Below are 27,304 nucleotides of genomic sequence, written 5' to 3' on the forward strand. Positions count from 1 at the left end.
CCTAAGGAGAAGCTTGCAGACAGGGGTAGACTGACCCCTTCCCCACATCTCCTTGCTCAGAGATGGGTCTGTACTGCCTCTGGCTCTTCTTCCTTGGGAAATCAGGTAAGCCCACTGTCACTCTCGGTAATAGGCTGCTGTTCAACAATAATCAATCTAAACTTCCTCAAGAGGTCAGTGTTCTCTACTTCATAGCATTCCAGTACATTCCATCAGTCAGCCCTTGGGCTTCTAGTGGGCGGTGGCCATTGGCTGTGATAGATACTCATGAAAACTTTGTGGCCTCAGATCTAGAGAAGGGGTATGGGAGTGGTGGGTGAGCAGAGAGTTAGAGATTCTCTGGGCCTCAGCGGCATCTCCCCCAGGGGAGGCAGGAGGTTGGTCCTTGTGGTGGTGGGAGTGTGCGTGTGTGCGCTGTGCCTGGGCCCTGGGGGTGGAGGTGGGTTGGGAGTGTCTGGGGAAAGTGGTGTGGGTGGGTGAGTGCATGCTCATCCTGTTGAAACAGGGTGGCTTGGAGGAGGAGCCCACCATCAGTCCCTTGTCAATACATCCTTCTCTGATCCCTGGCCCTCATCCCTAATCATCCCAACCCAGGAAAATGGAAGTGGTGGCTAAAACTTCCCAACTAACTCCAGCCAGGCTCAGCTCTTCTTCCCCAGCTCTTGGAAACTGATACCCACTTGGGATGGGGACTGGGGGGGGGGAGAAGTGAATTTTCAAACAGAAGTGTCTTTGGAGGTGGTGAATAAAGACCCAGGAAGTTGACAAAAGGACTCTTGGAATCCACAAAGGAACAAGAAAGAGATAGATTTGCCTGTGTCCAATGTCTGAGATCAGCGTGGCTCTTGGAGGAAGGGACACCTGTGTGTGAGTGTGTATGAGTGTGTGTTTAAGAGAGAGAATGGAGGAGTGCAGGGGCAAGAGGGGACAAAGGGGAAATTTATTCCCATTGCTAACAAGCCGGGCTGCTGTCCCATGACTAAATACGTCCCTGTGTCGCTGCTCCCATACCCAACCTGGACTACCCTGACTGGATCCTCATACCTTTCATGGCCACTGAGTTGCACAACTCCAGGTGGCAGCACTTATATAGTCCACAACGTGAATGCGCCCTGCAGCTATGCAACATTATGGTGCTAACCTCCCTGCCTTGAGAAAGTGTGCTCTCCATGGGCTGAGCAACAGAGAGGGCACTGGGGGGTGCACAGGGCGGGGTGCGGAGGACAATAGTTGGTGCTGTGCTGTGGGGCACTGCTCTTTCAGGGGCTTCTGGACACTCCTAGTTCTCTCCTGAGTCCTGCTTGTTGAGGATGGGCCATATCCAGGAGGCTGGGGCTTCCCTAGAGAGGGCTTTGAGAGTGAGCTGGGCTATAGCCTCTCTAACCTGCACCCACGACCAGGGTAGGAGGGGACAGGGTATGGTAACCTACCAACCAGGATGGGAGTCTGGGATTGAGCGAACAGGGATTGAGCCTCTGAATTTCGGGGGCACAGAGGACAGATTAGAAGGAGCAGCAGGTAACAGCCTTCCCAGCCCTTCCCATCAGGTCATCAGCTATGACTCTGGGAAGGACTGTCCCCAGGGCTGGAGAAGAGCAGGCTGAGAAAGGGGCAGAGAGGAGAGCCCATGGGCTGCATCTGGGGTGACAGAGAGGTCAGGACCTCTGCCTTCCCCTTGCCCCACCCCACCTCCCGGGCCTCAGTTTCTCCTTTTGGTAGCCTGGGGATAATGCCATGTGTGCTGCCCTCACCCAGGGGAGGGGAGGATGGAGGATGAAGGTGTGCCCAGGGCACTGGAGGGGGGAGGGGCTCCGAGTTTATGGGGGTGGAGATGTGGTGAGGATGAGCAGGCAGATGGCCGTGGGACGGGGAATCGCCTGGACATGGAGGGAGGGATGGGGATGAGCTGATGGGGGGAGGCATGCCACTGGTATGTGCACAGGGCTGGAAAGAGAGTCTTGTTCTGTCATCATCCCCTGAACCAGTCCCCAAGAGTCACGCACCAACTGTGCTCTGCAAACACACGGAGAGAAGAGGAGAAAGCAGCAAGAGGGAGTGCAGAGGCCCCTGTCTGGCCCAGACAGGGGACAGTCACCTTGATTTGGACTCCCATTTTCAAATCCCCCTAAGTTTTGTTTTTTAAAACAAAATTCAGTATCAGTGACACTGTTTCTTTTGGCACTGAATTCCAGAAAAACAGGAGGGACGGAGTGTGCCTGCTTTCCAACACTCCCTGCAGGACTCTGAACCAATACACAACAACAAGTGTAAGAAAACCAGGAAGGAAAACTGAGTTTTATAGAAACTGGAATGAAACTGACCAGTGTAGTTTCATTATCCAAGCTAAGCGGAAATGCAAAAAAATCAAAATAAAAAGTAAACAAACAGCACAAATGGTAAGACGTGAGTTCCATTTCCTAAGTTCTTTCCTTTTTATTCCATTCAGGTGTCATCAGGAACCCCAAGAGGCCTTCCCCCCTTCCCTTCCCGCTCACCCGCCCCCAGAATGGCCTCTGGGCTCTGCCCTGCCCCCCTCCCCCCTGCCCTTCTCCAGCACAGCTCTGAGGACCTGCATCCCCACCAGGGATGTCCCTCTCCCCTGAGGGCTGACAAGGGGAGTCAGGGAAGTCAGTTCAGGAGCCCTGGCTGGACCCGGAGGGAGGGGGTTGAGATGGGCAGGTGCTGGCTCTGGGACCAAGTTCAAGTTCTAAGCAGCGAAGCCCAGTTGCCCGGGGGGCGAGGGGAAACAGGGTACCACCTTCATGGTAGCTCAGGCTCCTGCCCTCTGCTCCTCTCAGGTTTAGCTGGGCAGGACCCACTGGCCCTAGGGGTGCAGCCTTGCTGGCCGGGCCCTCTGGGAGCCCACGTATCACATTGTCCCCTTTCCCACACTGAGCTCTAGCACTGGTGCCCGGGCCCACATGGCCTTCAGCCCTGGCACCTGTCCTGGGGATGGGGTGAGAATGTCCCTGCCTGGAGCCAGGGCTCACTTCAGCAACAGTGCTGGCTTCCCTGCAGGGGTCCAAAGGGCTAGGGAGGAGGAGAGGCCTGGTGTGAGTGTTCGGAGGACAAGAAAAAGGGGTACAGGGCTGGGCTGTCCCTGTGAGGTATCCAGGACTTATGAGTTTCTAGTATATCTAGATTCCAAAGAGCTCAGAGCATTTTCAAGGCTAGAATGTTCCCTAGGGTCTGTGACACTAAAGTGACAGCATCCTAGAGGCAGGAGGAGGGGGAGGATGAGGGGCTGAGTCTCGGCTGAGAACTTCCCCGGTGGACCTGCTGTTGGGACTGTCTCCTGAGATTCAGGATGGGGGAGGGCGGGAAAGGGATGGCAGCAGGTGAAGGGCAGGACGGGAGGATGCCAGTGAAGGAGGCCAGCTGGGGCAAGAGCCACAGTCTGCCTGGTGGTGCAGGCCAAGCCACCCCTGCAGGAGGTGTGAAGGAGGCATGGCTCTGGCCCTCGTTAGCACATCAGAGGGAAGGGTCTTTAACAGTCCTGGCCTCCCTACCAGGCTGCAGTCCGGGAAAGGCAGTGGCAAGGGAGGGGTGCAGATCTGGAGTCGAAGGGCAGAGGCAGGACAGCCAAGAAGTGCTGAGTCTGGCCTCGCCTGTGGAGAGGTCAAACACCTCTCTCTGACTCTCCATCAGGACTTTGGGGGCCTTGGCCCAGATGCCATGGGAATGGGGCAGCTTTGGCACCTGGCCAGGGCTCTGGGCTTGGGCTGCTTTGAAAAACCAAAGTTGTTAACTAGGACCCCCTCCTCCTCCTTCCCAAGATCTGGCTGGAGCCTGTGCTGCCCTCCCCTCCTCACACACCTACGAGACTCTGTCAGGGGTGCACTGAGGGCCCTGGAAGATCTGGCTGGACCTGAACAAGCCGGCCCTGATGGCCTCACTCCCGCCTGCCCTGTTTGCTGTGGGGAGTGGGTGGTTCTGAGCTCCTTGGAGTTCCTGCTGGGGCCACCCTGCCTGGCTGGTGAGCAGGCTCTGGCCCTTGGGGAGGCAGAGAGGCCCCAGCTTGAGCTTCTCCTACACCCCAACTCCCTCGCTGGGCCACAGCCAGAATGAGATCCTTGCTGGTGTTCCCACCCCATGGAGGGAAGCTAGGGGCTTAAGGGGCACAGGCAGCAGCTGGGGCCTATTTGGGCAATGGGGTCCTGTAGGGCAGGAAGAGCAGCCCGATCCCAAGGTCAGAACTGGGTTCTGGGGAGATCCTTCTCTTCTTCTCAAGTCTACAGGAGCAGGACTCTCAGCTGCCAAGGGGTCTGGAACCTACCCTCTGCCTGAGCCTGCCAGGCTCCTCACTGCTGGGGAACTGCAGCCTGGCACGTGTTCCTCAAGAACAAAGTTTGGGGAGTTGCTGAGAGGTGGGGAGGGAAGGAGGTGGGGTAGAGGGAGGAGAGAGAGAGAAAGAGACAGAGAGAGAGAGAGGGAGAGAACCCAGTGCCCCAGTGCCTAGAGCGTAGATAAACTGGCATGCCCATCTCCCTAAAGGGTGTCAGGGAAAGGGTAGACATCAGGAGACGGGGATGGGAGGGCCTGGGAAACTGGGACAGCGGAAGCCCCTGTGCCCTTTAGAGCTTACATCTCCCTATATTCCAGGAAAGGGCGAGGAAGTGGGGCAAACCTCCCTGTCTATACCCCTTGAGGACCCCTTGTCAGCAGCTTGAAGCTGCTTTTCCTAGAGCCCTCCACTTCTGCCCCAGCATCTCCAACCCTGCTCCTGCCCCATGCCCACCCCCATTGGTCACTTACTTGCAGGAGAGCTGGTTGATGCCTTCGATGTAGTAACAGACGCCTCCATTGACACAATAGGACTTGGCTGTCTCATTGCACTTCCGGGCATGCCCCGACCACGACGACAGGGTGGTGCTCACTGAGGGTATGAGAGACACGTGCCAGTGACCCACTGAGACCACCTCTGGGCCCCAGGAGTCACATCCTTCATGGCCCTTCATGTCCCATCTCAAAATTAGAAGACCACCAGAGACTGCAGGAAATGACTGGGCAGGTCTGGCGGTCCTTTCCAGTCTCCAGCAAGGCAAATGGGAGGCCACCATGAGGTCTGCCCATCTGCCCAGTGTGACCCTGCACCCACGCTCTGGCCAAACCTCCAAAGGCCAGGAAGATTTTCTTCTTTTGGAGAGGGTGAAAAGATAGCAGAAACCACTTCCTCTGCTGGAATAAGGGCCCACCTCTCCTCTGCCCTGCCTGTTTTCTGGGGATCCACTGTGGGTAGATGAGGTGCTGATGTCTAATGTGGGAAACAAAGGCAGGAGGTGCTGCAGAGAAGAGACACGTCCACCTGTGTGCACTGCTTGCACTCGCACGGTGGACCGGGGAGTGGCTGGAAGGGAGCTGGGCTTTCAGGGGAATGGTATCTTTTGAACACTGTCATTTTCTAAGATCTGGAAAGATATAGGGGGAACTCTAGCTTCTACTCTCTCCATCCTTTCTCCCAGGGCTGGGCCGGCTCTAAGCCTCCCAGGAATGCTACGAAGGCCACTGTGCGCTGTCTCCATAAGCATCCACGGAGTTCCCCACGTCCCCCCACACCAGGCAAGTCCCTTCCTCTCCCACCTAGTCACTGTTGCCTCTGGAGGGAGCCTCCAGGCCTTGGACAGCCCAGGCTGTAAATCATGGGCTTCAGGTTGCTGAGGAGAGACAGGGTGAGCAGAGGGGTGGGGACAGCTGGGGTGTGGAGCTGGGGGAGAGTGAGACTGGTTTCAGGCTGCTCACCCAGACTGCACATCTGACTGATCAGATTCACTTGAGAAATGGAAATAACTAAAGCTTTGTGCCCCCGTTAGGAGATGGCATCCAGAAAGCTGGTCTCAAGTAAAAATTCTGACCCCAAACATCAGTTTTCATGTGTAAGATGACACCCAGCCTGTTTTACCCAGATTGTACAGCCAGAAACAGGTCCCTGCTCTCTCATCTCTCTGGGCCTCTTACCCAGCACTGGCGTGTTGGCCGTGGTGGCCCATCCTGCCTTGGCTGCCCTGTCTGCTCGGGGTGTTGAGTCTCTGTCGCTCCCCTCAGTGCTGGGGAGGTGAGAGGAGGAGGAGGGGGCAGGCACTTGGCGCCCTCAGTGTTTAGACATGCGGGAGACAGATAGAGCGTGGGGACTGCGAGTGTATACAGAGCTCCGGTCTGTGTATGTCGGAGGAGCTCGGTGATAAAACCCAGCGGGCAGGGGCGGCTCCACCCTCCCCTGCACATCATGCCCTGTCCCCACCAAGGTCACCCGCCTCTGCTTAACCCCAAACGCAGCTGGCACCCACATGCTAGCCAGGCAGGAGGCCTCCTGCTGGTTCTGCCCCACTTCTGGGTCAGTGAGACCCAGGGAACCAAGGAAGGGACGGAGAGAGAGACAGCTGAGGCAACCACGCCTGCGAGTTGTAAAAATCCGATTGCTGAGAGGGCACTGGAGGTTGTCCTGTCCTTCATTACGTTGCAGAGGAGGAGCCAGCGAAGTGCCCATCCAGAATCATGATGTGTGTTTTGACAAAGCCTCAGGTCTCCTGAGTCCCAGCTGCGTATCCACACTGGCCTCAGCCCTGGTGGACGAGCATGTCGCACCAACGCTTGACTTGCGTAGATGAAGGCAAGTGCAACGCGGGCCCCAGGCCTGGGTCCTCCTGTGGGCCCTGGCCAAGCCAGAGACATTTTGGCCTGGACTGCCAGGCCCAGCTCTGCTCCCTGGGCAGTGGGGGTGTCAGGGACCGTGCTGCACACTTGGGCTTGTCACACATTCGGTATCTGTGCTCATTGAGGCCTTGGGAGGCAGGCAACAACCCCTGAGGAAAGGGGGGGCCTCCCCAGCTGGATGTGCTGGGCCTGGGCTGCCAGCACCATGTCATCTGGGGACTAGGCCAGGGCCCCAGCAAGGAAGGAGGGAGGACAGTGAGTGGGTGTGGGGGAACAGTTACCACAGGCCTTTCCACCTCAGAGAGGCCACCCCCAGTAATGGCAGGGCCTTCCTAAGTCACTGGAGCCTGACTGTGCTGGTGGTGAAGCCACACGCAGGGAGATGGCACACTGGAGGGCTGTGCTCACGCAGTGGCGTAGTTATGCTATCCTAGTGCATGTGGGCTCTACGCTCCCTTGTCAGTGTAGCTGTATTTCCTCACTGTGTTCTGTGTTTGGAGAAGTGAATGGGACACAGGGACTCCGGTTGGGCTACTCCCTTGATACCCCCACTTGGGTGGCTCACAGCACCCAAACCCAACACACCCAAACTGGGCTCTCAGTCATCTGCCCAATCACCTTCATCCCAGTCTCCCCTTCTCAGTGATCAAATGGCACAAATCAAAGACCTAAAGGACATCTCTCGTTTTTCCTCCTCCTCTATTCCCCAAGGTCGCCTGCACCACAAGGGCTGCTGTTTCTGCCTCCTCAAGAGACTCCATCCTGTCTCACCACCTCATCCCTAGGCCATGCCACCTTGGTCTCTTTCTCAGATGACCACAGCAGCCTCCTCGCTGGTCTCTCTGCCCTCACTCTCACCTTCATCTCTACTCTTTTTACTATGCAGCAGCCACGGTGGTCTTTAAAATATGCGAATTGGGCCGATCACTCCCATTATCTAAGCTCTCCAGTGGCTTCCACTTGCACTCAGAATAAATCCCTCAAGTCCTCCCCAGGTCTAATGTGGGCCTCAGCACCTCTCCCACTTCATCGCCCATTGGTCTCTTTCAGTGTGCTCAGACCACACTGGTCTTTGCCCTGCTCCTCTAAGGAGCTAGGTGCTCTCCTGCCCGGGACATTGACAACATCAGTGCCTAGTTTGGGATGTAGAAATGTTCTGAAACTAGTGGTGATGGTTATACAACTGTGTGAATATACTAAAAACCACTTAACTGTATACTTTAAGAGGGTGAATGTTATGGTGTGTAAATTATAGCTCAAAAAATTAGTTTAAAAACATGCCTGGCAGGGGTAAGCCCAGGGAGTCTTTACCAGCCACAGCGCCTAGGGGCCTGGGTGCGAGTTTATCAGGGCCCAGCGTAGCGAGGATGGGACTGGGGCAGTGGAGGCGTCTTCATGCTGCCCATGGCTGCGGCTGCTTTTTGCCCTTGCACTCAGAGAGAACCTCTGTTTATCTTTCCAGGCTCAGATCACTCATCCTCTTCATCCATTAGGGCTCCCTCCCTACCTGCGTGGTGGCCCCTCTCCCTTTGGCAAAACTGCCTGTCCTTCCTTTCAGTCTGTTAGAAAAGACAAACACTTTTGAGCTCAGGTTTTAGCTTCCTGCCACCTGAGGGACTTCGTGGGGAACCAAGACTGTGACTCCCCAGAGCTCAGAGCAAGGTCTTATTGAATAGGTACCTGCTGAGTGCGTGGCTGAGTGTGTGTGTGTGTGTGTGTGTGTGTGTGTGTGTGTGTGTGTGTAAGCATCTTGCCTTTTAAAGCCCTCAGGTAAGCGAGAGGCCCAAGGGCCTCTCCAGGCTTCCATGGTCCCATGATGCCCCAGGTCAACCTTGCCTGCCCTCTGGGGCAAAGCCCAACATCCTGGGATTGGTCCAGCCTCCTCAGGACATTCCCAAGCTCCCTTTCACCTGGGACAAGGCAGCCAATTTCCCTAACTCAGAAGCAGGTTGGACCAAGTTGATCATTGTGTTACGAGCACCACAAACTGCCTGCTGACCCTCTTCATCCTTTCAGCTAGCTCAGGAAGGCAGGAAGGCTCTTGTGAGCTGGCAGGGCTGTGACTGCCAGGAGGGCCTGCTCTGATTTGGGCAAGGAGCATCGTGCTCCACCTGAACAGAGCAGTAGCCACCCAAGAGCCAAAGTGATGTCTCTTGAGCAGCCTGCTGCCCCTTGACAGCCGTCCTGTTCCCTCTTCTGGCCGCCCCACCCTTGTAGCCCTGGCTTCCCTAGGGCCGGGTGGGCCAAGCCAACCCACCTTGGGATGAGTCAGAGCGGGGCAGATACAACTGCCTGCCCTCCACTCCCCTCCCCAGAGTGTGGTTGCTATAGGTCTCCTGGGCTCCATGGGTAAACAAGGGTCCTGGGCATCCCCAGCAGGGCCTCCTGGTCCCTGTAGTGGCCCTGTCCACCTGCCCACGTCAAAGGTAGGCTTTTTTTTAATAATTTTTTTTTTGAGACAGAGTCTTGCTTTCTTGCCTAGGCTAGAGTGAGTGCCGTGGCGTCAGCCTAGCTCACAGCAACCTCAAACTCCTGGGCTCAAGCGATCCTCCTGCCTCAGCCTCCCGAGTAGCTGGGACTACAGGCACAAGCCACCATGCCCGGCTGATTTATATATATATATATATATATATATATATATATATATTAGTTGGCCAATTAATTTCTTTCTATTTTTATGGTAGAGACGGGGTCTCGCTCAGGCTGGTTTTGAACTCCTGACCTTGAGCAATCCGCCCGCCTCGGCCTCCCAGAGTGCTAGGATTACAGGCGTGAGCCACCGCACCCGGCCTCAAAGGTAGGCTTTTGCCTGCCATGGACTGTGTGTTGGTTGGGTGAACAGGATGTCAGCCTCAACATCAAACTCAGAATCCCCGAATTTTAGGGGGAAGGGGTTTATAGATCATCTAGCTTAGCCCCATGATGGGAAAACTGAAGACTAGGGAGCTGCAGTAACTTGTTCAAGGTTGCACAACATACAGCTGGGACCAGATGAAATCTCTGAACTCTTTCCACTGCTCTGCCCAGACGCTCTCCTGCTAGGCTGGAGGGACAAGAGGCAAGAACCCTGTAGGAAGCTGGGATTCAGATACGCCCTCAGTGCATGGCCCAAAGGCTCCACAATCTGGTTCCCAAGCTGATCAGTTCATGGCCTGGTGAGAGTGGACAGGAGCCCGTGTGTGGGGCGGGAAGGTGGTTTATCTAAAGGTTTTACCACGTCTCCAGCCTTAGGCCCCATGCCCGTGCCGGAGAGAGGGTGCTCGTGTGGGTTTCTGTGTGGCAGCCTCTCCCTCTCGCCTCTCTAGGGAAGCACTTTTACATGGGATCCTGGCAAGGCCATTGCTCCTAGCACTCCGCCTGTCCTCTCAGTAGCGCCTCTGCACGCACACACAGTCGTGCCTGGCAAAGACTGCACCCCAAGCACAGGGACTGGGCCACGTGGGGCACCTGACCTAAGCAGGGTCAGTTAGAACCCATCCTGTGGCTGTATGTATGCGTGCAAAGATGGAGCAATTTCTTTTCTCGCAGCGGTGGGCTGGGATGATGTAAACCTGGAGCTATCTGAGGCCATGGCCTTCTCTTCCCACTCTGTTCCCCAAATACAGGAGAAGCCCATTTTACAGCAGGAAAAAAAGAGGTCAACACACAGTGGGAGAAGGTGTCTTGACCCCTTCTCTGAGTTCCTGGACTCTGTCATGTCTGGGGCCAGTTCTACCTTTGGACTTCCCAGTTTTGCAAATCAATAAATAAATTCCTCAAGATAGATTTAAATCATTTCTAACCAAGAAAGTCTAGACTGATAAAACAGGAAGCACCAAATCCAAAGTGGACCTGAGAACGTCTGCACATGATGGCAGAGGCGGCAGGTGCTAGACCCCAGGACCAGCCCCTATCCCAAGCTCGGAACAGGTGGAGAGGAGAGGGGTTTGGGCACCCCATACCTCCCATGCCAGGCTGGGCCATGTCTGAGGCAGAAAAAGCCCTGGAGGAGCTTATAAGTTCTTTTATGTTAATATAATATTTGTTAATACCAGGTACCCACCATGAGCCAGGTGCTGTCCCAGGCCCTGTGGCTAGACATAGCCCACAAAGCTCGAAGGCTAAGTGTTTGCCAACTACTTTTACATTGTACAGTTCTATCATTAACCAGCTGTTTGACTTTGGGCTAAATATTTAACCTCTCTGAGCTTCTCATAATCTGTAAAACAGACCCTGAGACTGAGTAAAGGATCACGAGATAATGTGGAGTGGGCTCCATAAACAGCTATTGCTGTAGGAGAAGGCAACACCCCTGTTCTGCTGAGAGTTTCATGGGGAGGTCAAGCCCACAGAGAACATTCAGCAGCAGTATGAGAGGTGAAGACTGATCCGAGGCTAGAACTCAGTAGATGCCACGAGACTACAGTTGGCAAAGACATGGCCTGGGAGTGGGGCCCTAGCTGGGAGTGACACTACAGTGGGGTGGGTGGCCAAGGAGGGAAGCTTCCTGGGAGAGCTGGCGTGGGAGAAAAAGCAAGAATGGGATGTGAAGGGCACTGACTGTGGTTAGGTTGGAAAGATTGTTTGGGCCAGACTGGTTTGAACAAAGGCATTGTTCTGTGGTTCCACGGAGCAGAGGTCATGACAGGATAAAGGTGCCTTAAGAGGCCACTGTTCTGGTTCAGATGAGCAGGGATGGAACCTGAGCTAGTGTTATCCTTGAGGTGCAGGTGGAGTGGAAGAGACAGGTCTGAGAAAGATCCCAAAAGAAGACTGACCAGGAGGTGGAGACTCAGACTTATCAGACATGGTGGCAGGGGAGACTAAGGAGCCCAAAAGGCTGGGAGAATAGGGGTCCCCCTCACCAACGTGGGACAGACAGGGTCTGAGTTGGGTTTTCATCAGAAGGTCCTAGGACAGGGAGTGTCCCAAGTTCTCTTTTAGGCCACGCTGGGTTTAGGGAGTACTGGAAGGTTGTCTGGTGAAAAACAGGCAGGTGACGACAGACGCAGGATTGGATGCTGTGACAGGGGCAGACTGGAAGCAACCCCAGTAAATAGGCAGCCAAATGGCCCACTCAGTCTGTGAGAGCCAGAGGAGGAAAGCGATCCATGGGATTTGGAGCACTGGGGCTGGGGTGGAGGGGCGCTACCTGAGGACAGGCAGCCTTGGCAGAGAGGAGAGGCGACTTCCCAGCCAAGGGAAAGAACGAGGGCCTGAAGGACAGCCCAGCAGGAAGGCGGCCTGTGCTCTGAAGCTGGATCTGCCACTGCAGAGGCGAGAAGCTAAGAGGTGCGTGAGGGCCTGACCTTGCAAGTCTTTAAGGAGAGAGGATGCCCGTGGGGGAAGGGTCTGCCTTCCCTGAACAGGGGCTGCCCCCAGGGCCCAGGCACCCAAGCCTGCCACCCTGGCCCGGTGGAGATGGCAGCCTGCACTCAGGTGTCCGGCAAGGCAACCGCTTGCACACGCCCCGGGCCTGCCTCTCCCCCAGCCCTGCTCCTGGCAGGCCAGCCTCCTATAATTGCCTTCTAAAAATATCCTTCCCCCCACCCCCACCTCTTGATTTCAAAATATTTAGTTTTCAGGGTATTTAAAATGAGAGCTGGCGGCTCTTCCAGGCCTAGATAACAAAGCTAAACATTTATGCTTCGACTGCATTTCTCTGAATCGGCTGAGATCTAGGGCTTGATACAGCGGCAGCAGGAGGGAGAGGAGTCGAGAGCAGATGAATCATGTGCGGCCCAGGGCTGGGGGCAGCGGGCTTGTCCTGCCAAACCCCTCCAGGACCCTTCCCTTCACTGGGAGACACCTACCGCTGTTGACGTGGAGCCGGCCCCGGACGGTGTCCTTCCCCAGGATGTTCTCGGCCTCGCAGACATACTCCCCAGCGTCCTCCACCTTCACCTTGTTGAACTGTAGTCGTGAGTTCTTTCTGGTTAGGGAGGGATAAGGGGGGAGAGGCATGAGCCAGGGCTGGCTGTGGCTCCCCAGCGGTCACTCGGCGGTCACCTCTCCCTACAGAGCCACAGTGGCTGCACAGGCTGGATGGGAGGTAGACCCCCCTCAGCACAGCTGGTTCTGGGGTCTGGGTGGAACACAAGTCCCTGCACTGCGGGGAGACTGAGCCCCCAGTACAACACAGGGTGCAGCTCACGGCTACTCATACATTCTAAATCTGTGATTCCTCACGCCCACTTGTCTAGGACTGGACCTTCTTTGTAACACTTTCCTGCATGAGGAAAGCCAGCCCCTGGGAAGCCACAAGGCCACCTCCCTCATTCCCAGCTGCCCTGGCCTGTCACTGCAGATGCGCAGGGCCAATTCTCAGGTATCTGGGAGAGCCACTGTCTGACAGGTTCCCATGGCAATTGTGCCCAGACTCCCATCCATACCTGTGGCTCTCCTCTGCCTTCAAATCAGCCTTGCCACTAAGGGGCAGTCTGTGACCTCTTCGAGGATATTTGTTTCATTTATTCACTCATTCATTCATTCAACAAATATTGACTGAGCGCCTTCTGTGTGCTAGGACCTTGTATACCTCAAAGAACAAAAAGATCCTGGACTTGATCCTCAGTGCCAGTCTGGGGGTTCTCTGCTTATGGATGGGAAAACAGCCCCAGTGGGGCTTCCTAGCTTGGCCAATGGCACCCAGCAAGGCCAAGGCAGAAGTGGACTGGGAGCTGTAGCAGGTGAGGACAAGCGCGACTCTAGGAGCCTGATGCTGAGAGTTGTGGGGTCACACCTGGGCAGGGCCCCCCAGTGCTGTGACCCCAGGGCACCTGGCCCTGGTTCCCCTTTTCTTTCTGAAGCTCCACCCAAACCTCTCCTTCCTTCTCAGAGTTTCCAGCTCCTACCCCAGGATGCTTAGGCTCTGCAAGGGTTTGTTCCCAGCTTCACCCCTCCCTTCATCCCAGCGCTCTCCAGGGGCCAGTGTGAGCTCAGGATAGAGCCCAGTACCCCAGTCCAGACCCCAGGGGAAGCAAGAAGTAACACGAACATTTTTTACATAATTTAATCTCCTCCTCTTTTTAGTGCAGAATTAAAAAACCAGATTCCCAGACCATGCGCAGTAGGTTGACGGGGTGGTGGCGCATGAAGGAGGGCAGTGGAGCTGTCACTGTACTGAGCCGCAGGGACATAAAGCCAAGCCATAGAGCTGAAGGGGCAAGGAGGACAGGGGTTGGTAAGCAGAGAGGCTGGGCAGGGGCTATAGAGACACAAACTGGCCCGCAGTCCCTACCTGGGCTCTGCCTCCACCTCTGGGGTGAGCCTCTTCCCAGACACCTTCACCCCAAGATCCTCCAAACAAGGGTGCTATAAGGGTCTTGTCAACAGACCCTATTGCTGTGGTGACATTCTCACTGACATGGTGACAGCTGCTTGACTATACCATACCCTTCCTGGCACAAGCTGGTCTGTCTTCTTGGCCTGGTGCCTGCCCACAGTCCTCTTCTGTCAATTAGAGTTTGTTCCCTTTATTAAGCAGAGCCCTGGAGGCTCCTCTGACTGAGACATCATCTCCTTCCCTGCTCCAGCCCAATTAGATGCCCCAAACCCAGCTTCCCCGGAAGAAGGCTTCTCTCCCTTCCCCATACATCGGATAAGCAGGGCAGTGGACCACCTGAGGGTCAGAAGTCACTGCTTGGGGGACCCAGAGCCAGATCCTCCTTGCCACCCACACCTGAACTCAAAGGAGCTTCCCTTACACACGTCAGATGCAACAGGACAAGGTGGGGAGAGGCTCACAGGGTACTGGAAAGGAGAAGCACCAGGATTTTGAGGAAGGGCTCGTCCCATGAAGGTGCATGAGACCTGTAGAAAGGAGGCGCAGGGCTCTGGGAGAGCTCCTCCTTTTTGAGGACAAGAAAGAGGCAAGGGGACAGCAATGAGGACCCCCACGTTTGCTGGCTGCGGACATCTTGGTGTACCAGCTGCCTGGTGACTTCAGGGAGGCAGGTCCCAGAGATGCACGAGGGGGTTCAGTAGAGCTGAAGGGTGGGGCTCCCTGGAGGAGCCGGAGCCGCTGCCTTCTCTCTCCGCTCTCCTAGCTCCAGCTGGAATCCCTAGGGACTCAGGACTGTCCTGCCTTCCTGGCAGGCTGGGCGCTGCCCTGAACTCCGGGTGCCCCATGGCCACACTGACCCGGGCCTACCCTGAGGTGGCTGCCCCTCCCTTCCTTCCCAGCTGGGTCTCTGCTGGCAGGAACGGATCTGGGAGGCTGCATCCTCCACATTTTCCCCAGTGCCTGCCTGAGGGGCCTGTTCCAGCCTGCCCCTCATAAACAAAGGAACATGTGGTTCTGCAGGGGAGGGCCCCGTGCCCAGGACTTGAGGGGGGGCAGTTTTCTCCTGGCACAGGAAGGCTTGGGTGAGATGTCTCAGGGCAGCAGGCACAGAGACAGACAGCACAATTTGGGGATGGGGTTTCTGGGGGCCAACAGAGATGCCCTGAGTGTGGCCTGGACAGGCAGAGTACTATGAAGCCAGGGCCAGCTGCCATGCAGGCAGGGAGGACAGAGGAGATTTTGCCAGAAGGGAGACTGCTGCCCCTGTCCCTGGCCCCTGTGCCAGGTGAGGTGTGTACAGTGTGTGGGTGGGTAGTATATGGAGGTGGCAGCTCTCTCCGAGTCACTCCAAGGGCACCTCGGTCACAGGGAATCAGAAGTTCCCTGTCTTCCACCACTAACAATTCCTAGCTGAGAGCCCAGGGGCAGGACAGGTAGAACAAGGAAGTTTCAGGATGCAGCAAATAGGGTAGGGCCCTGACAGGTAGCGGGCAGGGGGAGCTTCAGGCTCTTAGGAGTCTATAATACCCAGGAGAAGACAGGACCAGGCCTTGTTTCTGGATTGGGTGACCCATTCATCAGATGAAACTGAGGCTCCCCCAGGACAGTACCTTGTTTAGGAGGCTAGGACAATCCCAAGGGCCTCCTGCCCAGCTCTGGTGGGACCCTGCACCCAGGAGAGGAGGGTCGTGGAAGATTCCATCAACTCGGCACTCCATATAGAGCTATCAGCCCAGGCTCTAAAGGGAAGAAGGGGGTGTATGGTCGCAGGGTCCCAGCCTCTGAGTCTCTCTCATGCTTGGAGAGACATAGTCTTCAACAATGCAATGAAGCCATGTCTAAGGCACCCAGGGAGGAGACAATGATAGCTGCCTGCAGGGCTGAGGATACTGTCCCAGAGATATGACATTTAAGCTGAGCCTTGGAGAACTTTGCCAGGGACAAGAAGGGAGGGGAGCTGCCAACACTGGGAACAGCCTAGGCCCAAGTCCAGGGTCTCGAAAGGGAAGATCAGGGGTAGGGAGTGCAGCAGTGTCGGGGAACAGCGGGGCAGTGACTTGTAGGCCAGGAAGAGGAGAGTCGGAAGAGCCCCAAGGCTGTACCTGGCACACAGCAGGCTCTCAAGATCTGTCAAGTCCTGAATGGAGGATCGGATATGTGTCCCTGTTAGGGAGATCATTCCCCTTCAGGCACTTACAGAGGTGGTTAGTGACTGTGGACCTCTAGAATTGAAAGCAAACTGGGTGCATAAGCCACATTTTTTTTCTGAAGAAAGCGTTGACCTTTCTACCAGATTCCATACTGGAAGTTAGACTAGAGGCTTGTAATGGTAGGGACCATGTCTATTTTGTTCGCTGATGTATCCTGAGCCTCCAGAGGGGAGCATGGCACATAGTTGATACTCAATACAGGTATGTCAGATGCAGAAATGAATTTGCAAAGAGGCCTGTGGCCCAGAAAAGGTGGGGAGTAGACGAGAAGAGGACAGTGGAGGAATAGACGCCAGAGGCAGGGAGAGCAGATGAGACACGTGCAGGGCAGGGAGAAGGGTGCCTCCTTCCAGAGATGCGTACCCCCCCTCCCTCCAAGGGATGGCAAGGGGGTAGATGTTGAGCAGCAGGCAGTGTAGCTATGCCACAGCTGACAGGGAACACGGAGGGAGGGGAAGGGCTGGAAAGGGCAGGAAGAGGCTGGCTTGGGCATTCTGAATCAGAAATGTCTGTAGGGTATCTCAGAGGTGGTATCTGCTGTTCGCTGGCAGCATGGGTCTGGAACGCAGGTAAAAAAGCCATCAAGCCTGGAGATGGAGAGTTGTAGTCTCAGGTACTTAAAGCAATGGGAGGGGGTGAAGTCACCCACAGGTGGAGAAGGAGGAAAGAGAGCAGTGAGGCCCTACATTCAGGAAAGTTCCAGCATTGATGGCAACTGAGAGAGAGAATGGCTGGGCTCACAGGAGGACCAGGAAGAGGAAGAGTACCACAGGGCCAAGGGGGCAGGTGGCCCATGCCAAGGCTGCTGAGAGACCTGGAGGCACGGGACCAGGGGGCTCAGAGGTTGCTGCGGGTCCTCAAGGGCTGCAGCCACAGAGAGTTTGGGGATGTGTTTAAAAGGCAGATTCTGGAGGGCAAGGAGTGAGGGGAGGGTGAGCGAGTGTGGAGGCAGGGGCATGAAGCGAACTCCCTCTCGACTCCACATGGTGGGAGAGGGTAGAAGTTAGATGAGGCCACCGCTGAAGGACACGGAAACAGCAGCATGGAGGGAAAGTGTTTTAGAAGAAAAGCCACCGGTGTGGGTGTGTTGGCAGGGAGAGAAAGCTGAAGTTACCAGGGAAGGGAGTGAGTTGGTGGTACCAGGGCTCTGAAGGGGCGTGTGTTCATGTGTGTGCGGGAGTGTGAGTGTGCGGCTCGGGGCGGGGTGGGATGAAGATGGGCAGGCTGCGGGCATGTTTAGAGTAAGGAGGGGGGAAGGGAGAGCCCTCTCCCCTGATGCCTGTTGTCTCAGGGAAGTAGAGGGCAGGAGGGAGAAGGGCCCCAAAGGCTCCAGCTCTGATAAGCCTGTCCATTCCTTCTCTCCAGCTTGGATCTGGTCTTAGCAGGGCAGTTGGAAGGGGTGGGATGGCCTCAGAAGGTGAGCTGGGTGGGCACCCTGGATTTCTTGCTAGTGCTGTAGATTTGGGACACACCATACCCCACCCCACCCCACCCCACTGGCCCCTGCAATTTCCTTAGGAAGCAGCATTCTTTTAGCCATGGATCTTTGATCTAAACTAAACCCTTCCTAAATTGCCTTCTGTTTTCTGCCTGGACCACTTTCTAGGATGACCAATTCTGCCTTTGCACCACACTCTGGGAAGGAGAGTCAGAACTGGAAGCAGCTCCCTGTCCGCTGCCTCCCACATCCTTCTTCACAAGTTCCAGAGACTAAGGCCCAGAGGCAGGGCGTGGACACCCAGGACTACAAGCAAACCAGGAGTGGCTGAGCCCAGGCCTTCTTTGCATCGCTTTCTGTGGTGGAGCAGAATGGGTGTTTTCTAAAATCATCTTAATTTGCATTTTTTTTTTTTTTTTTTGAGACAGAGTCTTGCTCTGTTGCCCAGGCTAGAGTGCAATGGCATCATCATAGCTCACTGCAGCCTCAAACTCCTGGGCTCAAGGGATCTTCCTGCCTTAGTTTCCCAACTCTCAAGCAGCTGGGACTACCTGCATGTTGCTGGCTAATCTTTCTTTCTTTCTTTCTTTCTTTCTTTCTTTCTTTCTTTCTTTCTTTCTTTCTTTCTTTCTTTCTTTCTTTCTTTCTTTCTTTCTTTCCTTCCTTCCTTCCTTCCTTCCTTCCTTCCTTCCTTCCTTCCTTCCTTCCTTCCTTCCTCCCTCCCTCCCTCCCTCCCTCCCTCCCTCCCTCTCTCTCTCTCTCTCTCTCTCTCTTTCTTTCTTTCTTTCTTTCTTTCTGTAGAGATGGGGTCTCTTACACAGGCTGGTCTCAAACTCTTAAGCTCAAGCAATCTACCTGCCTTGGCTCACACCTGCTAGAATTACAGGTGTGAGCCACCACACCCAGCCTTCATTTACATTTTGTACTGGGGTGGGGGTGGGGGGGATGAGGAGGAAAATCACAGCTGTGGAGGCCTGGTTGCAATCCACTCTGGAGGGGCAGAAAAGGCTGGGGTGTGCCTCAGTCAGAATGGGGAGTCCGCCTGGTGCCCAGAGCCAACAGAGCAGAGATCAGGCCGAATGTCTGTTTTGCTGACAGGCTGTAGATTTCTCCCTTATGTGTCCCTGAGAGGCAGGAGTGACCTGCCCTTGGACTCCTGGCTTCTCTGGTGCCTGAAGCCTCTGCCTCATCAACCCAAGATGGAAGAGAGGTCATCTTCCACAGCCTGGGGACTTAGGGACTTCTGATTCACTTCCCTGGAGCGTTGATTCAAGATTAAAGACAATTCTCATGTCATAGGGGGAAACTGTCCAAGCTACAGGCTTCCCCAACACCAATTGAAGCTATGTTCCCTTTCCTCTTACTTAGCTCTCTGACAAGTGACAGCTTGTTAAGCTGAGAAACCAGCTGTGACCTCCCAGAGGCATTCTGGCTGGAGTCAGGGTCTTTCAACAAAGATTGCCAAATGATGGGGCTTTCAGACACTGGGGGAAGTCCTTTGAGAAGAAGTTTTACGGACAAGCAGGGGCGTTCACTGGTAAAGCTGACCTTGACAATCAAATTGCCTTCAACCATCCCGAGATATTAATTGCTTTACTCTCGTTTACAGTCTGCGAGACACTGGGCCAAGATCGACAGAGGGGCCCAGAGCTGCAGGGAGAAGGCTGGAGTGGCAAGGAAGGGGAGTATGAAGGGCTGGGAGTGGTTCTCTGGGAGGGTCTGGGGGCACAGTCCTGGATCCTGTCCCACTCTGGGGAGAAGGGCGGGCAGCTGACTGGGACGTTGCTCACCTGCCGTTGCCATACTTGATGCGGATGTCTCGGCTGCGGTTGAGCTCCTTGCCGTCCTTGAACCATCGGTAGGAGGGCTGGGGGTTACCGGCTGCTGCCTCGCACTTCAGCGATTGCTTCTCACCCACCTGTCCCGTCTGGCTCTTCATCTTTTTCAGCTTGGGCCGGGTGGCTGTGGGGTACAAGGCAGGCAGGTGAGTGGGTTGGTAGTGGGGGCAGTGCTGAGCATGCGTAGTTGGGGTGAGGGCCACTGTCCTAGGGCTGGAACTGTGGAGGGAAGGGGGGAGCCCGGGAGCTGCACCTCCTGGTGTCGTTTTTCCTGGTTCGATTCAACAGAGGGTCTGCAGTGGTAGGTACTAGAATGGTACCAGAAGCTTTTCATTAGCTTATGAAACCTACACAATAACCCCACGAGTTCATTGCAGTGATTAAACTCACCTATAGATGGGAAAACCAAGGCTCAGAATACTAAAGTCACCTCCCTAACAGGAGGTTATGGAACTTGGATTCAAACTCAGATCTCCTTGATTTCAGTGTCATGATCTAAAATCATGGGTACAAAGCATGGGCTGCACTGGAGGCACAGGCCCAGTCGCAGATGCAGAGCTTTGAATACTGAGCTGGGAGGCTTTTCCAATTTTTAAAAAACACCATTCTATTTCCACATGCCCTCATCTCCCATGCTTCTTCTTCTCACCACCCTAAAAAAAAAAAAAGGGAAAAAGTACGCTATTCTCAGGAAGGTAAGGGCAAGCCAATGCTTCCTACTGGGATGCATAATAATTTCCATCGGTATAGCCTTTTACAGGATACACAATACCTTTACCCATGCTCTCATTTTGCCCTGATCTCTGTAAGCCAAGGGTCACACTGACATCGATGGTGAAGATGAGACTCAGAGAGGTCAGGAAACTTGTCCAAAGCCGCACAGCCAGGCAGTCACGGAGCTGGGACCAAAGCCCAGGTATCTGGGTTTGTAACGTGGCAGGCTGGTGTCTACTTCTGCAGCCTCATCTCTCAAAGAGAGATGATTAAAATCCTTCCAGCAGCAGAAGAGAGGGTCTGCTGGAGCCAGGGAATTGTCTTGGGACTGACTGGCCCTGTTTAAACTACTGGTCCTTTCCTTAGCAACTCAGAGCTCAGACACTGGACCAGGGCTGGCTCTGGAGAAAGGCAGGCAAGAGGGCCTGGCTAGACATAGGTGTCCCCTCATTGAACTCAACCCTGAGCTGCTCCTTTTAAGCAGGGAATAGATGAAAGTCACGTGCAGGGAACAGAGGGAACATCGAGAGAAAGCCTTTAAAAATGTATTGCATAGGCTTACACAATGATTCTTGTGAAATAATTTGGTTCATTTTAGAAAATTAAAAAATACATATGGGTAAAAAGAAGAAAACAAAACCATTTATTATCCCAGTACTCATAACTAACACCCCTCATTTTTAAACAAAACGAGATCATGTGCCAATAATATGTTTCTTTCACTTAATGAAACAATGTAACACTTTTACCTGGGTATTAAATATTAATAACAGCATTTCCCAAACTGATTTCTATAAGACATGAGTATATAGAGAGATGAAAAGATATTATTCGAGAAGAAGTTTCCATGAACAAATCACTTTGGAGAACATGTGGGTAAACACAGTTAAAGAAGCATCTTTATTCACTTTAGCGTCATTCTCTAAGGGCCTTGAAACTTTTTTTCTTGGAACACTTAGTAGCATCTCAAGGAAATAAAGGTAGGTGGGACAAGTTCTATAACATAACTTATAGGTGCATGTATTTATAGATATATATTTTAAGAAATAATATATTAACATGATTCAAAATTCAAGAAGTGAAAAAGGGTAAACGGCTTATAAAACAAGTCTCTCTCTAACTTCTGACCACAGCCACACAGCTGCCTTTCCAGGAAGCAACCAATTTTATCAGTCCCTTTGACATCTTTTCAGAGATCTTTTATGCATATAAAAAAAAAAAAACAACCCAGTATTCACATACACATTTTTTTCTACAGCATTATATTTCATGGCTGCATAATATTCCTGCATGGGCATATCATAATTTATGGAACTGATTCCTGCTGCCACGTCCCATTACAAACAAGCCCACAGGAACATCCTTGCAGCTTCATCTCTGCACACATCCAGTGTCCACTGCTGTATGGGAAGTATGGCTCTAGACTCACACTGCCTGTGTTCAAATCCAGGCTTTGCTACTTGTTAGCTTTGTGTCCCCAGGTTGTTGACTTAATTCTTTAGTGCCTCAGTTTCCTCAGCTGTAAAATACAGGTGATAAATAATAGCTTCTACCTTATGGGATTATGGCTGTGAGGATTGTATGAGATAATGCATGTAGAGCCTGGCACGTAGAGAGCATTTAATAAAGGTTAGCTATTATTGTTATTATTATCCACAATTATTTCCTAAGGCAATCTTCCTAAAAGTGGAATTGCTGCGTCAAAGGGTATGCAATCTTCCTCAGCTGTGCACGTGCCAAATTGCCCTCTGGAAAGGTTGCACCAATTTGCACTCTCCCCAGTGAATGACAGTGCCTGTTTTTTCCACACCCTCACCAACATAAGGTATTATCATGTCTTTAATCTTTGCCAATTAGCTAGGCAAAAGATAACGTCTCTTTGTTGTTTTAATTTGCATTTATTTGATTACTGATGAGGCTGAACATTTTTCATAAGTGTATTGGCCCATTGTATTTCTTCGTTTTGAATTGCCTGTTCATGTCTGCAGTCTGTTTTCCTATTGAGTGCTCATCTTCTTACTGATTTGTAAGAGTTCCTTATAAATATTAAGGCTATTAACCTTTTGCTACAGTGCTTTCCCCCCCTAGTTAGCTGCTTCACACATTTTATAATGCTGGCTTTTTTTTTTTTTTTTTTTTTTTGGCATCTCGAGGTTTTATGCATATTAACCTATCAACCTGTTGGGCTTTCTGGAACTTCATTATTCTAAGTGTGACTGAAGCCCTGCCTCAGCTTCCTCTCCTTACCTATACCCACTCCCACCTTCATGTTGCTCCTTATCACAGTCTTTAACACTGGACGCTAATTAGAATCACATGGGAAGCTTTAAAACTCAGGTAGGTGCCTGGGACATATCCTAGGCCTTCTGAAGCAGAACCTATGCGTGTGCATCCAGGTGTGTGGGCTTTAAAGGGCTCCTCAGGTGTCTTTCTAACATTTTTTTGGAAATAGACATACATGGAAGTGCACGTATTGTAAGTGTATAGCTCAATGACTGGTTACAAACTAAACACATATGCACAGATGGCTTTGCTCTAAGGTTGGGTTGACATCTGGTGATAGGTGGGGAACCTGTGGCCTTCTAGGCCCTTAAGTGTGGCCATTTGAATCCAAATTTTACAGAACAAGTTCTTTTATAAAAAGGAGTGCAGCAAAGAAAGATAAGCCTTTCTTTGCCTCCTTTGGTGCTTAATAAAGAACAATCTCGAAATCAGAAGGCCACAGGTTCCCTACTCTATCACCATTCTTGTGAACTGGGGACAGAGAGAGCTCTTCTTGGGTTCTAAGTGTGCCCTTCTCCCACTTGCCGTGCGTTGATCTTTCTTGTAATTCTGAAACAAGGGAACCCCTCTGCCCCTACCACCATGGACTGCCTCCCTCCCAAAGAGCCGTGGTGGGGATGGGAGTGACACTTGGTGGGAGGAATGAGGCAGTGGTCACTCTACCACCTTGTTTCCTGACATGAGTTCTGGTGCAATATTGTGCACTGAGCCTGTGGTGGTAATGGGTTAGGTGGGTGTGTTACATAGAGACTGACCCCAGAAACAGCAGGCATGACCCCAGTTCAGAGGGCCTGAGGAACTGGGGCCTCCAAAATCATTCTCTGCCAATAACATAAAACACAGGCCCACACACCAGATCACAAGGAGCCCATTCCATCTAGTGAGAACCTGCTGTGACTCTGCAGCCACTTCTCGATAGTCCACTCACTTCAGAACAATTCATTCATTCAACCATGCCAGGCACTGTTCTGGGCCCTGGGTATACCAGAGAGATAAGCATCCTGCTCTTACAGAGACTGAATTTTAGTAAGAGGGGTAGATAATAAGCAACAGGAAATATGAGACAGTTTAACAGGTGGCTGGATAATGGCCCTAAGGTGGGAATGAGCACGGTGAGTTCATGGAACTAAAAGAAGCCTATATGGATGGAGGACAGTGGAAGAGGGGAGCTTGCAGAGGCAGGCAGGTCCCAGCTGACATGGTGCTGTGTAAGGCAGGATGAGAAGTCTGGATTTGTTTTGCATGGTTTTTTTTTTTAATTTTTTATGTGCCTACTAGAAAATTTTAAATTATATATGTGGATTGCATTATATTTCCATTGGACAGTACTGGTCTAAAGGATGACAAAATAAAAATAACCATACATTTGAATCATGCCATGTTCTTTACAAGGAGTTTTCTTTTATAGCTCTTAACAGTTCCTCACAAGAATTGTCTGAGATGCTAAAAGCCCTGTTTCCTGCTCTAGCAGCTTCTAGGCCTGGTCCTTGCTCATGGACATCCTAGTTCACAGCTCTTTGAAAGCAGGGTTGGGCAAAACTTGTAGGCTGCTTTTTGTTTTTTTCTATCAGGAAAGATCCTTGAGGGTAGGGGGTAGTGGCAGCAGCTCGGGTGGCAGGAAAGAGAAGAATTCATGCCAGATGGCCTTGGAACAATGCCCAGAGGACCTCCATACCCTCACTCCTGGGCCCAGAGCCCTGCCAGGCTTTCCTCAGCAAGGACGAGAGTGCCCTCCTTAAGATGGCACTGGATTTGTTTCGTAGGTGTGATGGGAAGGCATTAGAGGCGTACAAGCTGGGGGTGACCTGGTCTTACTTTCTGCATTTTAAGCTCATTCTTACCCTGAGCCACGATCATTCTAACCATGTGTCTACCAGCCATCAGATCCAGTACCAGCCCCCAGGGTCACCTGGGACAAGGCTGAGAGGCTGTTTGCAAAACAGACCTTTGTGTACCTGGAGACAGCTCTCATGGGGCCTCACACATGACGGGGCTAGCTCCAGTGCCCTGCCTGGACACTCTCTTTAAGCTGCCTGGACACTCTCTAAGCTGTCAGTATTGTCTGGGTCTTTTTACACCCTAGGGTCTAGAATATAATGCTAGTGTGTGGGTATGGAGACCATTGTACTGTGTCCTGAGAGTGTCTTAGGGCCTGAGCTCAAGGAAGCAGAGGAACAGGCTTCCTGGGGTGGATGGGATCTGTCAAGGCAAGAGCTGAAGCAGCACAGTGGGCAGGCACTTGTCTCCCATTCCGTCGGCATGTATTTTTTGAGTGCCTACTACAGCCAGGTTCTGTGCTTTTTCCTAGGCAGAAATGATCTAGCCATATATGGAGTAACCATGCCCTGCCCCAATGAGTTTAGCTTGTCCCCTTTTGTTATTGTTTTGTTACACAAGAAACACATTTTTGTTGCAGAAAAATTATACAAGTAAGGAAAAAAAAAAACACATTTAAATCAATTCAATTACCATCAGAAAGAAAACCACTATGGGCTTTCAAATATTTCAGATATTTGAAACCACTTTCAAATAAAGACTTTCTCTTTAAAATGCTTTATATCCTATTTTTCTCAGTTAAGATATTATAAAAACATTTTTCTAGAAATACAGTTCTAAATCATTTTAATGGCTGCATAATATTTCATTGTTCAGATGAATTTGCTAGGTGGTCTCCAATATTCTGCTAATATTAACAATATTGCAAGTCTATAAAGTCAACTTTGTGGCCAAAGGGAGGAGTCCTGAGGGGCCGTGTGTATTTCCCCATATAGAAAGGGGACTCTCAAAGGTCCAGCACACAGGACAGTGGACAGATGACAGGCATCAGATAAAAGCAAGAGGAAGATCTATGTGCATAAGAAGAGGGAGGAAATTCCCAGCACCCTGCCCTTATGACCACTTATCGATATCCAGAGCCCCGTGGCTGCTCCTTCCCCACAGATGGAGGGGCAGGCAGCAAGGTGGTGGGCCAGGCAGGCCCTTGGGTCCTGGGCAGCTCTCCCATCCCCTAATGTCTCCTCCTTGGTGCAAGCCCCCTCTGCTGAGTTCCCATATTCCCTGGGGTGGGCGGGAGCCCAGAGGCCACTTCACTTAGCTCCCTTCCTCTTGGGGCAATGCTTGCCTGAGCAGCAGGACTAGGGTTCTCTGGAGTGGGGGTGTGGGGACAGCTTCTTCAGCAGCTTTATGAGATTAGGAGGAAGGTCTCTCAACGATAGTCTAGGTCTCCACAAAAGGATTTCCCTCGAGGATGGGTTCCATAAAACCTTAGGACATATCTCCACAACTGCCACGCGTTAGGCCATGGGTATCTGGTGGCTTCTGCTTCCTATCATCCCAAGCTGCGGCATCTGGCCCGTGTCTGTTTGACAGGCAATCCCCAGAAAGGCCCTCATTAAGATAGCAACAACGGCAACAACAACCAGGATTGCTCCTTTCCCACATCCCAGCCCTGAGGCCAGGAGGTGCCGCTGCTGCCAGCAGCTTGACCTCATTCCTCTCGGCAGTGGGCGGTGGGTGCGGAGCCTGCAGAGATCTGAGAGCAAGACAGACGCCCGGGACATGGCCGGGCAACCCAGTCAGGGAGAACCTGGCTCTGCTTCCCTCCCAGCAACCAGAGGGCAGGGGCAGCGGACTCTTAAAAGGGTTAATGATCCTCACCTCATGACTAAGGCTGAGCAGTCCCCTTTGCAGGGCAACACCTGGAGACAATGTGGCCAGCCTGCCTGGCATCAAAGTTTCCCACTGTCCTGCTGCTGGCGGGCTGTGGGCCAGCCCCCTCCCCACCCCTCTCCCACCCACAAAGTGACTGCAACCTATTGGAGGTTAATTATAGACTCCAAGTTCAAATGAGAAAGAAAGAAAGAAAAAAAATTAAACAAAAAACACAGTTGGTTTAAGGGGGCACAGAAGACCTATCCTGTGAAACAGGCAGCCAGGTATCCTCCCCTGCCTGGCCACAGAAGGGCCATTTGACACTCATAAGACAGGCCTTCCAAGGGGAGCATGTGCCCAGCTGGGCCTCTTGGCTTTCCCTGAGCCACATCTCCTTGGCCATCCAGGCCCAGCCTGGTCCCTGGGCTTGCTTGCCCTCTTTGTACATCCATCCAAAAATGTCCATGTCCAGTAGTCCCTGTGATGTACCAGGCACTTATCAATCACTGGGGATGTGGTGCTGAACACACCAGCATGGCCCTGCCCCTCAGACTGGGCTCTGTCTCCTGGTTGGGGCTCCCACTGAAGCTGGGAAGGGAGTAGAGCCTCAAAAAGGGCCACTTTCCCTGCACAGTGAAAGCTAGCCCAGAACTGATGGGCTCTCAGCTCAGGCAGCCAGGTGCCTTGACACCTCCAAGGTAAAGAAGAGGGGCCAGGGCTGGCTGATGGGAGCTAAAGAGGGGATGCTATGCGATGAGAGTGGTAAAGAAGGAAGGAAAGGGAGGAAGGGGGAGGAGACAAAACTTGGCAGCATCAAGACCAAAAGAAATGGTTCTTACCTTAAACCTTCACCTGCGCATCCAGCAGTACCCATCCACTGACATCCAACCCTACAATTCAAGAGCAGGGCATGCACAGGCCCTGACCTGACCACCAGGACCAATACTACGCCCATTCCCAGGCCCCTCTGCCAGAAGCCAGGTATCCTGAGAGAAACCCTGGCCTTCTCAGGGCTCTGCCAAAGCCAGGGACAGAGATGCCCAGCCCCCAGAGTCAGGCAGGTCCATGCTGCAGTGCACCACCTGAGCTCAGGGCTGAGACACAGGCACATGAGCAGAAGAGATGGGCGAGTGAGGGCATGCCACCTATGTCTGGGGGAGATTGCACAGGTTCCCGGAGCAGGCACCAGCTGCAGGGTAGGCATAGGGGCACTCTGCACAGACACCGCAGTCTCCCTGGGGGTCTTACCAGTGGT

The 27,304-nt window shown here is 52.9% G+C and overlaps 1 protein-coding gene across 2 annotated transcripts in view; it reads right to left on the bottom strand.

The window, feature by feature from the left end:
* The window catches only part of NRG2 (neuregulin 2), a 190,013-nt gene that overhangs the window by 21,159 nt on the left and 141,550 nt on the right, over positions 1 to 27,304 (bottom strand). For both annotated transcript variants that reach the window (XM_012748926.2, XM_012748927.2), the window contains exons 2-4: positions 19,354 to 19,525; positions 12,444 to 12,562; positions 4,756 to 4,876 (exon numbers count right to left, since the gene is read on the bottom strand). In XM_012748926.2, the coding sequence (XP_012604380.2) occupies positions 4,756 to 4,876; positions 12,444 to 12,562; positions 19,354 to 19,525 (412 nt within the window). The remainder of the gene's footprint in view (positions 1 to 4,755; positions 4,877 to 12,443; positions 12,563 to 19,353; positions 19,526 to 27,304) is intronic.

The sequence above is a fragment of the Microcebus murinus genome, chromosome 21, assembly GCF_040939455.1.
Source record: "Microcebus murinus isolate Inina chromosome 21, M.murinus_Inina_mat1.0, whole genome shotgun sequence".
In the NCBI taxonomy this organism is placed as follows: Eukaryota; Metazoa; Chordata; class Mammalia; order Primates; family Cheirogaleidae; genus Microcebus; species Microcebus murinus.